This window comes from Physeter macrocephalus, chromosome 4 (assembly GCF_002837175.3).
Source record: "Physeter macrocephalus isolate SW-GA chromosome 4, ASM283717v5, whole genome shotgun sequence".
NCBI lineage: Eukaryota > Metazoa > Chordata > Mammalia > Artiodactyla > Physeteridae > Physeter > Physeter macrocephalus.
The window spans coordinates 82,425,441-82,439,422 of NC_041217.1; the positions used below are offsets into that span (position 1 = coordinate 82,425,441).

General features: G+C 46.4%; 1 protein-coding gene across 3 annotated transcripts in view; it reads left to right on the forward strand.

Moving 5' to 3' along the window:
- Window positions 1-3,029: 3,029 nt before the first annotated feature.
- Window positions 3,030-13,982, forward strand: part of TSPAN2 (tetraspanin 2) — a 40,038-nt gene continuing 29,085 nt past the window's right edge. For 2 of the 3 annotated variants that reach the window (XM_055084374.1, XM_028488966.2), the window contains exon 1: window positions 3,053-3,121. In XM_055084374.1, coding sequence (XP_054940349.1) covers window positions 3,053-3,121 — 69 coding nt within the window. Of the gene's footprint in view, window positions 3,122-13,982 lie in introns of all 3 variants that reach the window. The other variant, XM_007103029.2, reaches the window with a different exon arrangement.

Genomic DNA, 13,982 nt, shown 5'->3' on the forward strand with positions numbered 1-13,982 from the left:
TGCGGTGGCTTCTCTTGTGGAGCACGGGCTCTAGGCTCACGGACTTTAGTGGCTGTGGCGCACGGGCTCAGTAGTTGTGGCTCGTGGGTTCTAAAGCGCAGGCTCAGTAGTTATGGTGCACGGGCTTAGTTGCTCTGCGGCATGTGGGATCTTCCTGGACCAGGGCTCAAACCTGTGTCCCCTGCATTGGCAGGCGGATTCTTAACCACTGCACCACCAGGGAAGTCCCACAACTGAACCATTTACCAAGACAATTTCAGGTTTTCCAGAAACCTCCCAACAGACTTTCACATAAATCCCATTAATCAGAACTGTGTCCTACTACCACCCCTACCTGCAAAGGATACCAGGAAGCAAGTACTTAACCGTCCTATCCTCTAAATTGGACATACGATTGGGTGACAGGTGAGCCCACCTACAGTATCTGTAACATTCTCCCCCAAACCTGCTCCATCTTCTATAAGCTCTAACTCTGCTAATGGTTCCATGATCTGCCTAGTTACTCACACAAGTAAGAAACCCAGGAGTCATCCTCTCCTCTCTTTCCCCTCCTATCCCTATATCCAATCTGTCTTGATCTTTCATCAAGCTTTTGAATACCTCTCAAATCTGAGCCTCCTTCCTATACCCATTGCCACTGTCTTGGTTCAGGTTCTCATTTCTTACCTGAACTGCAATAGTAGTCTCTTAATTAGTCTCAAGCCTTAACTTCAAAGCATCCTCCATGCAGCCCCAATTTGACTAAAAATAGAAATCTTACACCCTGCTTTAGCTCCTGTCTCTGGCTTTGCATAACGTCTAGTTTAAAGGCTAACTTCCTTATTTCATTTAATGTAGTCTCCTACTTTCATATAATGATGTACTCTTGAACACGTGTTATCAGTTAGGATGCCCTAGTCCTGTCAAGGGTCAGCTCCCCTAAGACACAGCTTTGTTGGAGGGTGGGTGGCTGGGGAAGTCTACACTCAAAATCTATATCTGTTACGTTAGGCAGGCAACGCTCTGTCTCTAATGCATGTGTGCTAAAATTGTAGTGTGAAAGAATAATAGATTTATAATAGGGGTTCTGTTCCCAGAGGGTCGAGAATATATAGTCTCTAAATGTATTTTGTCTTAGAGACATAAAATTCAACAATATATTTAAAGTATCATATCATTGTTGTTCATTTAGTTCAGAGATTTACTGAACGCCTACCATGTACTAGACACTATTCTTTAGTTCTTTTCTTTTTTGATAGATCAGAGAGGACAATAAGTGTTTGACTGAAACTAAAGATGTGCCTCCTTCTGCATTCCTAATGACTTCCATCTCTGCCTCTATTTCACTATTTGGGGCTTATGCTTATTACCAGAATCCACATGTTCATTTTTCTGTCTTCTCTTCATTTCCATAAGTTAAAATTCGTGAGATATTCAAACAAATGTCCAAAGACACAGATGGCAAAGACGGCAACATGGTAGAAACTGACAGGTAGAGTACAACACAGTGATAGCTAACCCTTATATTGTACTTATTTACTCTGTGCCAGACACTGTTCTAGGTACGTTACAAATATTAACTCGTTAACCTTCACAACTCCACGAGGTATGTACTAGTATCTCCATGTTGCAGACGGGGAAACTGAGGCCCCAGGACAGTTTGGCACTGTTGTGAGCTGACTGAAAGCTGTGCCCTAGCACCGTCCCCACTCACCTCCCTCTGCTCCACTTGGGCCACTCCCCTTCTCACAGGCCCCCCAGGAGGCCCTGGCTTCTTCAGCCCTGTGCTTTGGCACGCGCGGCCCCCTCTGTTCTTCCCCTCTGCTCAGACTCATTCAGGACCCGCTCAGGCCCACTTTCCTCAGCAAAGCCTTCCCTGCCCAATGCCAAGAGCGCAGACGGTGCTTACCAGAACCTTGCCCCACCTCCTCACCTTGCTATAATTTGCTCATAGATCTGTCTCTACCACCAGAGCCAGTTGCAACAGGCCTGGCTGTCTCCTCGTTGAGTCCCTGGGGCTTGCTACTATTCCTGGCCTATAACGGGCACTTAAAGTTTTACTGAATTTATGCATAGGCTCCCTGGATTTTACACTTTCTTGTCGCCCCCGTACTGCCTGGCACCATAGGTTGCAGACACTCAGTCAATGGGAGTGGGAGCCTGGTTTCCCCCCCAGACCCCTAACTTAATACAACAAAGCGAAACAAAACCTTCCGCCCTTTTCTCCCATTTCCATATCACAATAATCCCCGAGGATTTGGATTCCTTTCCAAACTCTCCCATCAGTGGAATACAGCAGGACCCGGGTGACCGACTCCCCTCCGCTGGCCAGGCCGAGCAGGATGGGTCGCAGCCTTCTGGGCGCAGGGAAGCCGCATCCCACGCCTTCTTCTCCCAGTTCTTGCCTATTAAGGTAAGAGTTGGAGTCGCGCGGAAGGGGCCGAGGGAGGGTTCCCTAGAAGCTGCTTCCGCGGCCTGTGCGCTTGCAAGCCTCTGGGGAATCACAACCTGGGACCGGGTGCCCCGGGCCGGGTGTCCCGCGACGGGTACTGCCAGCTTCTGGGCGGCTTTGGGTCCTACTTCTCTGTTCTACCCCAGGCCATCTTCCTAGTTTCCATAGCCACCAGGGCCGTGTCCTTATTCTCAACCATCACCGCAGGCCTCAAATGAGTCTCTGCACAGAGCGCTGATTAAATGGGTCTCGGGTCCCCAGTGGACGCTCCTTCCTCGCAGATGCTCCGATAACCACCGCGAGCGGGGTGCCTGCGGGGCGCGTCGCCCGGCGTGGGGAGGGAAGGAGGCGGCCTCTCGTTCCGGGGGGTGACCGGGGTACCTGCTCCTTCTGGCCGCTCGATCCCCACCCAGCGGCGCTCCCACCCATCGCCAGCCTCTTGGCTCGGGGTCCTCCCCGGCCCTCTCTCACCCTGTTTAGGCTCCAGCCCCGCCGCCCCGCCCCCCCGGCAGGCCCCGCCCACGCCCCCTCACGCCCCGCCCCCTCCCCGCCGGCTCCCCGCGCTCCCGGAGCTCCGAGCCCGGGCCTGGGGACTCGGGATCCCGCCGCCGGGGCCGCAGCATGGGGCGCTTCGGCGGGGGCCTGCGGTGCATCAAGTACCTGCTGCTCGGCTTCAACCTGCTCTTCTGGGTGAGACCCGGAGCGGAGAGGGCCGGGCAGGGGAGGGGGCTGGGCGGGGGCGCAGGGCAGGGTCCCCGGGGAGCTGACCGCTGCGGCTTCCAAGCCGGGCTCCTGAAGGCAGGGTGTTCAAAAAGACGGAGGTAAGAAAAAGGCAGACAAAGCGGGCGGGGTGGGGAGGGGGGAGGGAGGGAAAGATGGAGGGGGAGAGAACCGACAGATAGAGAGCTTGAGCAATGAGAAATGGTGAAAAGCGGGGAGACCCCGTGCGGCTCTTCCCTTTGAGGAACCTCTCTGCCGCGGTTTTCATCTGGAGCCTGGTAACACCAGGTGCGGGGCCACCAGCTTCTCCGCGCACACACCCCCTTCTCGCTCTGTCTTTCCGCTGGAGCAGGGGCCCGCCAGGGCGCCGGGACTGCCAGAGCTGGTGCCCCATCCGGAGTGTGCAGAGACATCACCTGGCTGTGGCGGGCTTGTGTGGGGGTAGCAGTGGAAATGGTATTGGTGGGTGGGGGGGTCAGCCTTTTTCTGGGCATTAGGGGAGGGTACCGCTGGATGGAAGGAGGCGGTGGTGCTCTTCTGTGAGGGAATGGGCGGAAGGGAGGGGCTTCCAAGGGGGCAGCAGCACCTCCCCACAACCCCCAGCTCGAAGCCTTTGCTAAATCCTCTGCTCCCAGAGATGATCTCATTCAACTTTGCATTGAATGAACAACATTCCCAGGATTAGTGGTTCACCGGCTGATAGGGCCATGACCCTTGTCTCCTATATTACTGGGACAAGATTAGGGCTAGACCATCCCTAGATTCCTGGATATTCTGTCTCAGGCCCTGAAGGACTGGGAGACAAGGTCTGAAAATTGTCTTGTCTGCACACTCCCTCTTGGGCTTCCTCAAGGGAATGTCAGTCACTATAACTGCTCAGACAGACCCTGAAGGAAAATACAGATCTTTCTTTGGGTGAAGAAGTTCTCAGAGCCGGGATGGAGCAGCAGGGGGCTGGGTGCTTTAAAATAACTAGGATAGAGGAGGTTGCTGTTTGTCTTATCTGCTCTGGGGAGTTTGTTTTCCCGTGACTCCAACTAATTAATTATTGAAGGATGGTCTCTGCTTGTGTCTGCCAACCCATTAGCCCAGATGCCTGGGTGACTCCAGCAATTCCAGGCTCTCAGAGGTCAAGTTGCCATCCTCAGCATCCTGCAGCAGGGGAAGGTGTGAAGGAGGTACCCCACAGACAGCCCTGAATTTTAAAAATACACATGGCTTTTGTACACTTGGGCATTTACATCCAGCATACTATCGGGAAGGGCATTTCTAAAGGCCCTTTATGTTGTGCTTTTTAATAGTCTGGCTTAATTTCAAAAGCTGTTAATTATAAATGTCATGCTTTAGTGACACTCTTCACTCTCACTGCTTACAAATTCAAAAGAGGTTTTATCTAAGTCTGAGAAGGAATTCTTAGGCTGGGTACAGTGCTTATTTAGTGCCTGATGTTGTGCCAGCCTTTCCAGAGATAATAGGCAACACTTATTGAGCATTTTCAATGTGTCAGGGACAGTGCTATGCACATTGCATTCATTATTAACTTAATCCTCACAACAATCCTGAGGGGCATCCTATTATTATCCCCATTCTTACAAATAAGGAAAAACTGAGGCTCAAATAGGTCCACTTGCCCAAGGTCACACAGCTAATGAGTGGCAGAGGTGGGACTCAAACTCAGCCTTCGTGCTCCTGAGCACTGTGGTACATGTAGTTAACCAGTGGTTTTCAAAGTGTGAGTCCTGGGCCAGTAGCATCAGCACCTCCTGGGAACTTGTCAGAGATGCACATTCTCAGCCCCATCACAGCGCTGCTGAATCAGAAATTCTGGAGGAGGGACCCAGCAGTCTATTTAAACAAGTCCAGGAAATGCTTATGCATGCTCAAGTTTGAGAACCACTCTGTTAAAGAATCAATGCACAAGAATTGTAAAAATAACTTATATATGTAAATATATATAATTTATATTGATAAAAGTATATATATATATAATTTATAAATTAAAAATACTGTTCCCTAAACTGCTAATCTAGTTGAGGAAATGACCAATGAATATAGAACAACAACAAACAAAAACGACAGCATATAATCAAGTGACAAATTTCACACCTCTGACTCTAAACACAGGAAGGAAGGCAAGTAGGAACAAAGCATTGTTAGAGTGCCTATCCTGTATTAGCCGCTGGGGTTAGGCATGACCTTTTATATACCCGATCTAATTAAGGAGTTCACAGCAATAGTGAGGAGTTGGGACAGTTCTCCTGAAGAAGGGGATGTTTAAGCTGACGCTCGAAGGACTGGTTGGATGGAGGTGGACGAGGGTGAGGGGGTGACACACCACCCACCAGCAGAGGAACAGAGCAAGGGTGAGTGTGACCACCAGCTGACAAAAGGATCAGGCTCAAGTGCAGAGATCGCCAGCAGAGTGTGCTTGAGCAGGTTGTCTTTACTTCTAGCCTTGTTTTCTCAGCTGAACAATTGAGGTAAAAGAGTTGTTGAGAGGATTCAAAGGAAATATGTAAAGTATCTGACTTCACCTTTCTGTGAGCCCAGTACGTAGTAAGTGCTCAAATTTTTTTAATTATTATTTTTATTATTAAGTGCCTGGCACATAGAAAGCATTTAATAGAAGTTAGCCCTCTTTCCCCAGAGTCCCTTAATATTGGGGAATAGTGTATATATTTGCCAAGTAACTTACAGCTTGTCTTTGCTTTAGGATAACTACACACTGGCTTCTCAGTTTGTACTTGTGGATTGTCCCCACTAGAACTTAGAATACTCTGAGAGCAGGAATCTTTTTTTGTCTTGTTCATGGATATATCTCTAGCACCTAATAGTACCCAGCTCATAGAAGGCATTCCATAAATATCTGTAGAAAGAATTAATGAATCTGCAGGTTAGAGAACTTGATACAAATGGCCTTCCCGATTTGCAAAGGTAATCAATTGTCAACTTTATCTGGAGGACTGAGCCTGTCTCTTCCTGCTCATTCCCTGTTGGTTTGTTTTTTGTACAGATTGGGCCCAGGAGGAGAATATGGGGCCTTCCTCACCCTCAGTTCCACGGGGAATGGGGACCAGGGACCAGCAGCAGTCACAGACAGCTCTCCCATGTCTATAACTGTACAACCAAAGGGAAAGGGGCGACCTGAAACAGGCTCCTAATAAGTTAGAGGAAAGCGATTGTTTGGGATAAATTGTCTAGCTATGTACCCTCACTGTAACTGAGGGAACCTGATTCCAGAAAAGCCCCACCCTAGTTTTTGAAGTTGTTTTTTTTCCTGGTTAGAGGGTTTGTGGGAAGTTTGGGGAAGGGGGAGAGGGCAGGGGACAGTTTTCCTGGAAGGAGGCGTTCGCCATGACTTCAAGCGTTCTCTTTACACACTCTTAGACGCCTGCGTGCCTGCCCTTCTGAGGTCTGACGTCCCCCTGGGTGACAGCACTTCCTTTCCTGTCAGGAACTCACCAGAAGGCAGACGCAGAGGCAGGGTGGGGTATGTTTTGTGATCTGCAAATCGATTTGTGACCTCCTTCTGGCAGCTGGGTGAAGTTTCCCTAGGCTGTGCTCCTAGTTTTATAAGCATTCAGCTAGAGCCTGCAGAGCCAGCAGAGCCAGCAGAGCGCTCCCCAGCCCAGGGCTGCTGAGTGTGCTCACCATTGAATTTTAACAAAACAAAAGTAAAGCCTGGCCCCAAGCCCCACTAAATTCATTTCTGTTATCATGGCTGATGTCTAACATGAAACCCCTCCCAATATCTGTCTTGTCTAAATTCGGACATTACAGTCAGATAGCATGGCATGGTCCCATGCCTTTCACTGCAATCACCCTTTTCTCCCCCTCCGTTGCATAGTAATATAAATAAAACACCACAATCTACCAAGCCACATATGTTGGTTTAAAGAAAAAATTAAAAAAAAAACCTGGGCTCTGTTTATTCCTTGGTTTGGTGTTGTGTACTCAGCGTTTTCCTATCATTGTGCTGTGTGAGCTGCTCAGGGTTGCCAACCAACAGGAAGCAGGACCGTTCATTGTTGAAAGTCAGATGCCATATATGGCTTGTTTGAAGTTGCTCTCCTTTCCTTCTCAATGTTATTAATGCAGCTCTGGAGTTTCACTTGGTGATGCCTAACAAGTGCTTTTAGGAAAGACCGTGTCTCGTGGGCTTACGAGATGTCTGACTTGTCTACTCCTCTTTCCCAAATTCATTTCAAACAGTAGCTTCAGAGCTACCACCTGTCAGAAAGACCGGTTTAAAAAAATACCTGAAGAAAGTATTCTATGGGGTCCACCCAAAAGCTAGACCACCCCAGAAGGAAGATAGGAATTTCCTTGGCCCTGTCGTTGGATAGTCTCCATTTCTGATTTCTGTCAAGGTGGGGAGAGAGCGGCAGCCTCTCCTATTTTGGACAAGAGGGGCCCAGTGGTGCTGGGAGGGGCAGGACTCTATGATAGGAGCCAGCCTGCAGAAGCCAGAGCTATGCTTCCAGGAGTCTGGTAGACCTCGGCCAGGTCTAGGCAGTGTGGCAATTCATATCCACGAATTCAAAGTCTGGAAGGTGGGTACTGGCATCTCACTTCCTGGGTTTATTCCTGGCCATAGTATTTACTAACCAGGGGTGCTTGGTTAGTAAGCTGTTTAACCTCTTTGAGCCTCCATTTTCTCATCTATATAATGGACATAATCAAGTACCAACATCAATGTGTGACCTTGGTGCAGATAAAAGAGTAATTATATGTAAAGTATTAAGTATGGTACATGAGGTAGTAAATATTCAGTAACATAGATATTACTGGTAGTCATATTTAAACACTAGAAAACAAGTGGGAAAGTGGAATCTAGAATCCAAGAGATTCATAAAGGTAAGGAGAAGTAGGAAACAGGTGTCCTAAGTCCAACCAACCAAGCAAAGTGGCAAGAGTCTTGTAGCTTATCAAAGGCCTGAAGTCAAAAGGAGAGGTTCTTTCCTCTGCAATTAGTCACTCAGCAAGTATGTGCTTACCACCAACTATGTGCCCAGCACCCTACCAAATGCTGGGCATTCAGAAATGGTTAAGACACAGTCCTTGATCTTGAGGCACTCAAAAGACCTTTGTTTGGTGCTCCTTTGTGCCTTTGAGTATAGTTTACTGTCTCTTTAATGTCTTTGCTCCTCAGGGCAGGGAGTGTGCTGTGCTGGTACCCTTCTTCTTCCATCTCTCAGCACCTAGAATAGCTTCAGCGTCACTGGCACAGCTCTGGCTAACAGACCCTAGCGCTGGAGCTGTTTGTTTGTTCCCCTCCCTGCTTCTGTGCTACCAAGGGGAGGCCAGTGGGGAGAAATAGGAAAACATTTGGTGATCAGTGCCTCTCAAGCTTTAACGTGAATACAAATCACCTGGGAATCTTGTTCAACTATATATTCTGATTTGGCAGGTCTGCACTTCTAAGAAGCCCCCAGATGATGCTGATGCTGCTGGTCCAGGGAACACACTTTGAGAAGCACCGGTTTAGATGTGGCCTTAAGAGGTCCAAGATCCACTGGTGGCTCTCATTTCTGAATGGGGCAGGGAGTGCCCTTCCTTTAGGCCTGCTCACCTGGCTTCCTTGTGGCAGTTCTCTTAATTCCATTTACCACTTTACCGTTATTCTTCTAAGAATTTTCTTTTACACTGAGACTTGTTGGTTTCTACAATTACCAGGAGGCCACCTGTCCATTGCCCATTATGCTTCACTGTGTTATTCCAGAATATGTAGTATCTTTGGGTCTCCAATCATGTGTGACAAAAGAGAACATAACTTCCGTCCCCCACCTTAACACTGACAGTTAACATCACCACAGGGCTGTTCTCTTAAAGCAGGTGACACTATACTAACCATCATGTCATGCTTGCAAAGGAATTAAGGAGAAGGAGTTGAGAAAGAGGCCCATAAGATGGGACGACCAGATGGGCCGAGACCACATGATACAGACGAAGAGGGGTTACCTTGGCTTGCTTTTTTCATCCTCTTAGGATTTAATTAGGGACAAAAATAACATTCATATGATGCTTTGGTTTAAAAATGCTCTTACATACATTATCCAATTTGATCATGCATCACAACAATCCCATGGAATAATGTAATCCCCGTTTTACAGATGTGAAAGCCGAAAAGCAGGCACAGTATGTCTGGGGTCAAAGAGTTAAGGAGGAGCAAAGCCAAGATTCACACCCTGGTCTTCTGATTATAAACCCTGTGTTCTTTTCACTGTACACATTTATGAGGGCACATGGGATATAAGGTATAATAAATGCTACTGGCTTAGAAAACGTGAAGTTTATGGCCGGGGAGATTATATCCAGTGTTGGATTGTCTTGATGCATTCCAGAAATGCAGATGCAAAGAGGTGCATAACCCTCTGGCATGTGGGAGAAAGAAGAGAAAGGTTGAGAACACCCCTGATCAGTTTAAGGCAGAGGAAAAGCAAGATGGGAATTGAAAAAGGGTATGTATCAAGAGACAGTATTTAAAATTAATTTCAGTAGCAAAAACTTGAAGAAGAATATTAAGCATTATATAAATGGAAGATACGTGCTGGCTGCTTTCCCATGCACATTTTGTATATTAACTTCCTTAATCCTCACATGACCTTCTGAAATAGCAGCTATTGTCACCCCTAGTTTATATATAAGGAAACAGAGGTACAGAGAGTTTAAGAACCTTGTCTGAGGCCTCAGAGCTGGCCAGTGGCAGAGCTGGGTTTCTGTGCGTGGCCCCAGAAACTGTCCTCTTAACCCCTCCAAGTCTACAGACTGACAAGAAGAGAAGATTGAAGCTGTGATGAGCATGTGAATTCCAGACCTGCACTCTCCAACATGACGGCTGTGCTAGTAACCACATGTAGCTTTTCACATTTAAAGTAATCTATATTATAAGGAATTTAATATTCAGCTTCTAAGTTGCACTAGCCACATCTCAAGTGATCAGTGACCATGGGTGGCTAGTGGCTGCAGTATTGGACAGCACAGACAGAGAACATTTATATTTACATCACTGGCGAAAGTTCTTTTGGATTGCTCTAGCCTATAGTTATTCTTTCTCTCATAAGTCATCTTTTCCTGTTTTTCTCTTATTGGGTCTTATAAAAACTAAAACTAAAGAGAGAGGGGGAACATAGTTTCTGGAAAGCAGAACTGACATACCTAGTATAGAGGTTTAGAAACTCAAGGGAATCCCAGCTGTCATGGAAAGAGTGTAGTGCTAAAATAAAAATTAGTAGAGGAAGGCAGCAGAGGACTAAGTCATTAGAATCATGGCCATGGTGTTTCCTATCTTGAGTAGGATTGAGTTTTCAGTTTGAATATAACATTAGTGAGTCTGCCACCATAATAACAATAAGTGCTGGGCAATCACAGTTCTGAGTGGTTCTAAGTGTGTAAGGTGAACTCATTTGATCTCTTAGGGAGGCACTATTATTACCCCCACGTTGCAGCTGAGGAAGCTGAAGGTTAGTGAGGTTAAGGGACTTGCCCGAGATCACAGGACTACTAAGTGGCAGAGCCTGATTCAAAGCCGGGATGCCTAGAACCCCTGTTTTTATCTGCTTCAACTCCTCGACAACACAGTGTATACATGTGGATTGTTTTTGTTACTGTCCTGTCCAAGGGCATCATTATTCAGTCTGAATACTCAGAAGAGGTAAAATTTTCTACAAGAGCAGTTGGGGAATGTTCCAAAGTGTGTGCCAAGCCCTGTCCTCCCCATTGTAATGGTGACTGGGAAAGAGTCAGCTTATAAACTAGGGCAAAGGAATTAATTGGGCAGGGACAACAGAGCCCCCCAGTGGGGCAGGGACGGGGCCTGGAAGCTGCTGCCACTCATCCAGGAAGCCCACGTGCTCTCCCTGTGCCCCCTGTACCTGTCTAGTCCCCTGTAAGTGGCCCAGTGCTGCCTGCCTCCCTGACCCCAAATGATTTCTGGTCAAATTGCTGTTAAGAAAAATTCTTTCTAGAATACAAGACTTTCAGGATTCCATTCAAGCTAACTTGTTAATAAACAAAGTGTTTTGGCTTGTTCCAATCTAACCTGAGTTTTACCTGAAACATTTTTTTTTCTCCCATTTTCTGTCTGTAACAACTAAAACTGGGTGAAGATCATTATTTATCTGCTCAAGAGTAGTTCTCTCAAACTACCTTGAAAAATATTAGGCTGTAAAATGAATATTGTTTAATATTCCATCTTTGCTTATGTAAAAGCTCAATATAACTGAAGTCAGGGTAGCCCTCAAAGTAGCGTTTACTCAGAGGGCAAGCCTGGGATAAGAGCCAGCTGGATGCTGCAAGGAGGAAGTTCAGAGATCATAGAAAAGACCATTATTGTCCTCCTGGAGCTCGTCCCCCAGGTCAGGTAAGACAGACACTGGCTTTAAATCACTTTGATAACGTGGTGGATTGGATTTTACTTTAATTGTATTTGATCTTCATTTGATAAAGCCGTCTACTCACTGGAAGCATTAGCCAGTAGTCTGTGGCCTTTATTTTACTGTATGAAGAAAACTATACAGCCATCATCTTTCTCCTAATTCTTACTGATCTCTCCTCTCCTTTTCCCTGTATTTCTTTAGAAAAAGGCATTGCGTACAACCACTGAATAAATACATACACTTTCCATATCTATATGCATCTGCTTTATCATTCAGAGCAAGCTTTTCATCCCGGCTCAGTTTCCTTCCCCTGAGCTTAGTATCCCCCCAGCACTTTTGTACTATCCCCCCACCCCACCCCCCAGCAATGTCAATTGAGCCACACAAGTTAACTATAACAACTAAACAAACAGCAGAAGGTATAATTAGGACAAATATGTAGCCCGATTATCTTTCTGGAGATGCATAGAACACTCCTGCTCTATTGTGGTTTGAATTGCAGAACCCATCCATTAGTGCAGAGAATGAAGCATTGATTTTTAAAATATATCCTTACCTGAAGGAAGTCTTTCAGGAATTTCTTAGCATAAGCTTGTTCTTATGAAATTGTTGTGAGGAAAATAATAGGGGAAATCAGAAACACTGGCATCTAACCAGTGCGTTTCCAGACTGACAGCCATGCATTTCCAACCTAGCAGCCATCTCATCATATACTGCCATAGTCCTGCCTCCCAATTCCACCTCACCTGGTCCTGATGTTGAGGAAAAGACAGCAAGCTTCCTCAGAGGTGGTTTCACCTGGATGTCATATGGCATTTGGCTCTTGTATTTCTTCTGACAAAATCCTTGATTTTGAGAAAGTGCCATCTCAATCCTTGCCTTGCTTTCACTGCATAATTGGATGAAAATCTTGGGAGCTGGCTTACCTCTTTGAGAAAATTAGTATCATCTTCTAGAGCAAATGTGCTTCCGACTTTTGCCTGCTAAAAGGATGAAACTCCCATTACCCTTATGGTATCATAATGTGATTTGCAATCAGATCAAGAATTCTGAGTGTTCATTACATGATTCCATCTGGGATGAGAATTGCCACCAAGAGCAAGTATTAGCTTAAAAGCTTTTAATGAAATTTCTAGGATTGAAGTGTCATTTCCCTCTTTGTGTAACATCATCCCAAAGAATAGAATTGCAAAAGAGTTGGGTATGTATGTACATGGTATTCACCCTGGAGGAGCAGGAATACAGAATTCATTTTGTTTATTTTTTCATTCAAGTGCATTGTGTATGTGTGTGTGTGTGTGTGTGTGTGTGTGTGTGTGTGTTGCCATGATTACATTAAGTATTCATATGTCCTGCCTATGAAAGGCATGTATAGATTTATTCTCTGTGTCCATGCCTGATGCATGGCACACATCCCTACAGGCTTGGAAAACAGAACTGATACTACCTGCTCTAGTTTTGTTTTGTTTTTCTGTGGGAAAGTGTTTTGCTGAGTATATTCAACAGTGTATTCACACAGTGCCATCTGAGGTGTCTGCACAGTGTTTCCCAGGTGCAGATGAATTTGAAATCAGTACTTTGGGAAGTATTCCCTTGGAGGGCTGTGAAGGAGTTTGTTCACAATTGCTTCTGTCAGCCTGTCTTAGGTCAAGTCGCCATAAAAAAAAAAATACTATAGACTGGGTGGCTTAAACAACAGGAATTTATTTCTCACAGTTCTGGAGCAAGGTATCAGCTAATTCAGTTCCTGGTGAAAGCTTTCTTCCTGGCTTGCAGACAGCTGCCTTCTCCCCATGTCCTACATGGCAGAAAGCACTCTCTGGTGTCTCTTATGAGGGAATCCCATCATGGGAGCCCCACCCTCATGACCTCATCCTAATCACCTCCCAAAGGCCCCACCTTGACATGCCATCACATTGAGGGTTAGGGCTTCAACGCATGAATTGTGGCAGGGAACACAATTCAGTCAACAGCACAGCCTAAATTGTACCTTTGTGAAGGCCCTCCATTCATTCATTTAACAGATGTCTGTTGGGAGCTGGCTGTGCAAGGCAGAGGGGGAGGTGCTTGGGACACAGCAGTATAAACCCTGTCCCTGCCCTCACATAGCTCAGGACTTAATTTTTCTTTTTTAATTACAGAAATATTTAAACAGAAGTGGTTATATGAGACATGGAGGAAGACACATACCTAGGCTAGGGTAGGCTTCACAGAGGAAGTGACATGAGAGTTGACAGCTGTGAGTGGGTGTGAGCCAGGTGGAGGGGGATCAGAGGAGAACTTTGTAAGCTAAGGAAATAGCAAGAGCAGGGTCCCCAAGTGGGAGGAGGAACTGAAACTGTGTGGCTAGAGCTTCTGAGGATAATTAACTGGGTCTCCTATCTAGGGAAAAGCACATGAGCTGCCTGAGAACATCCCTAAGTGATGCATTTTACCCAGAAAGGGAGCTTTCT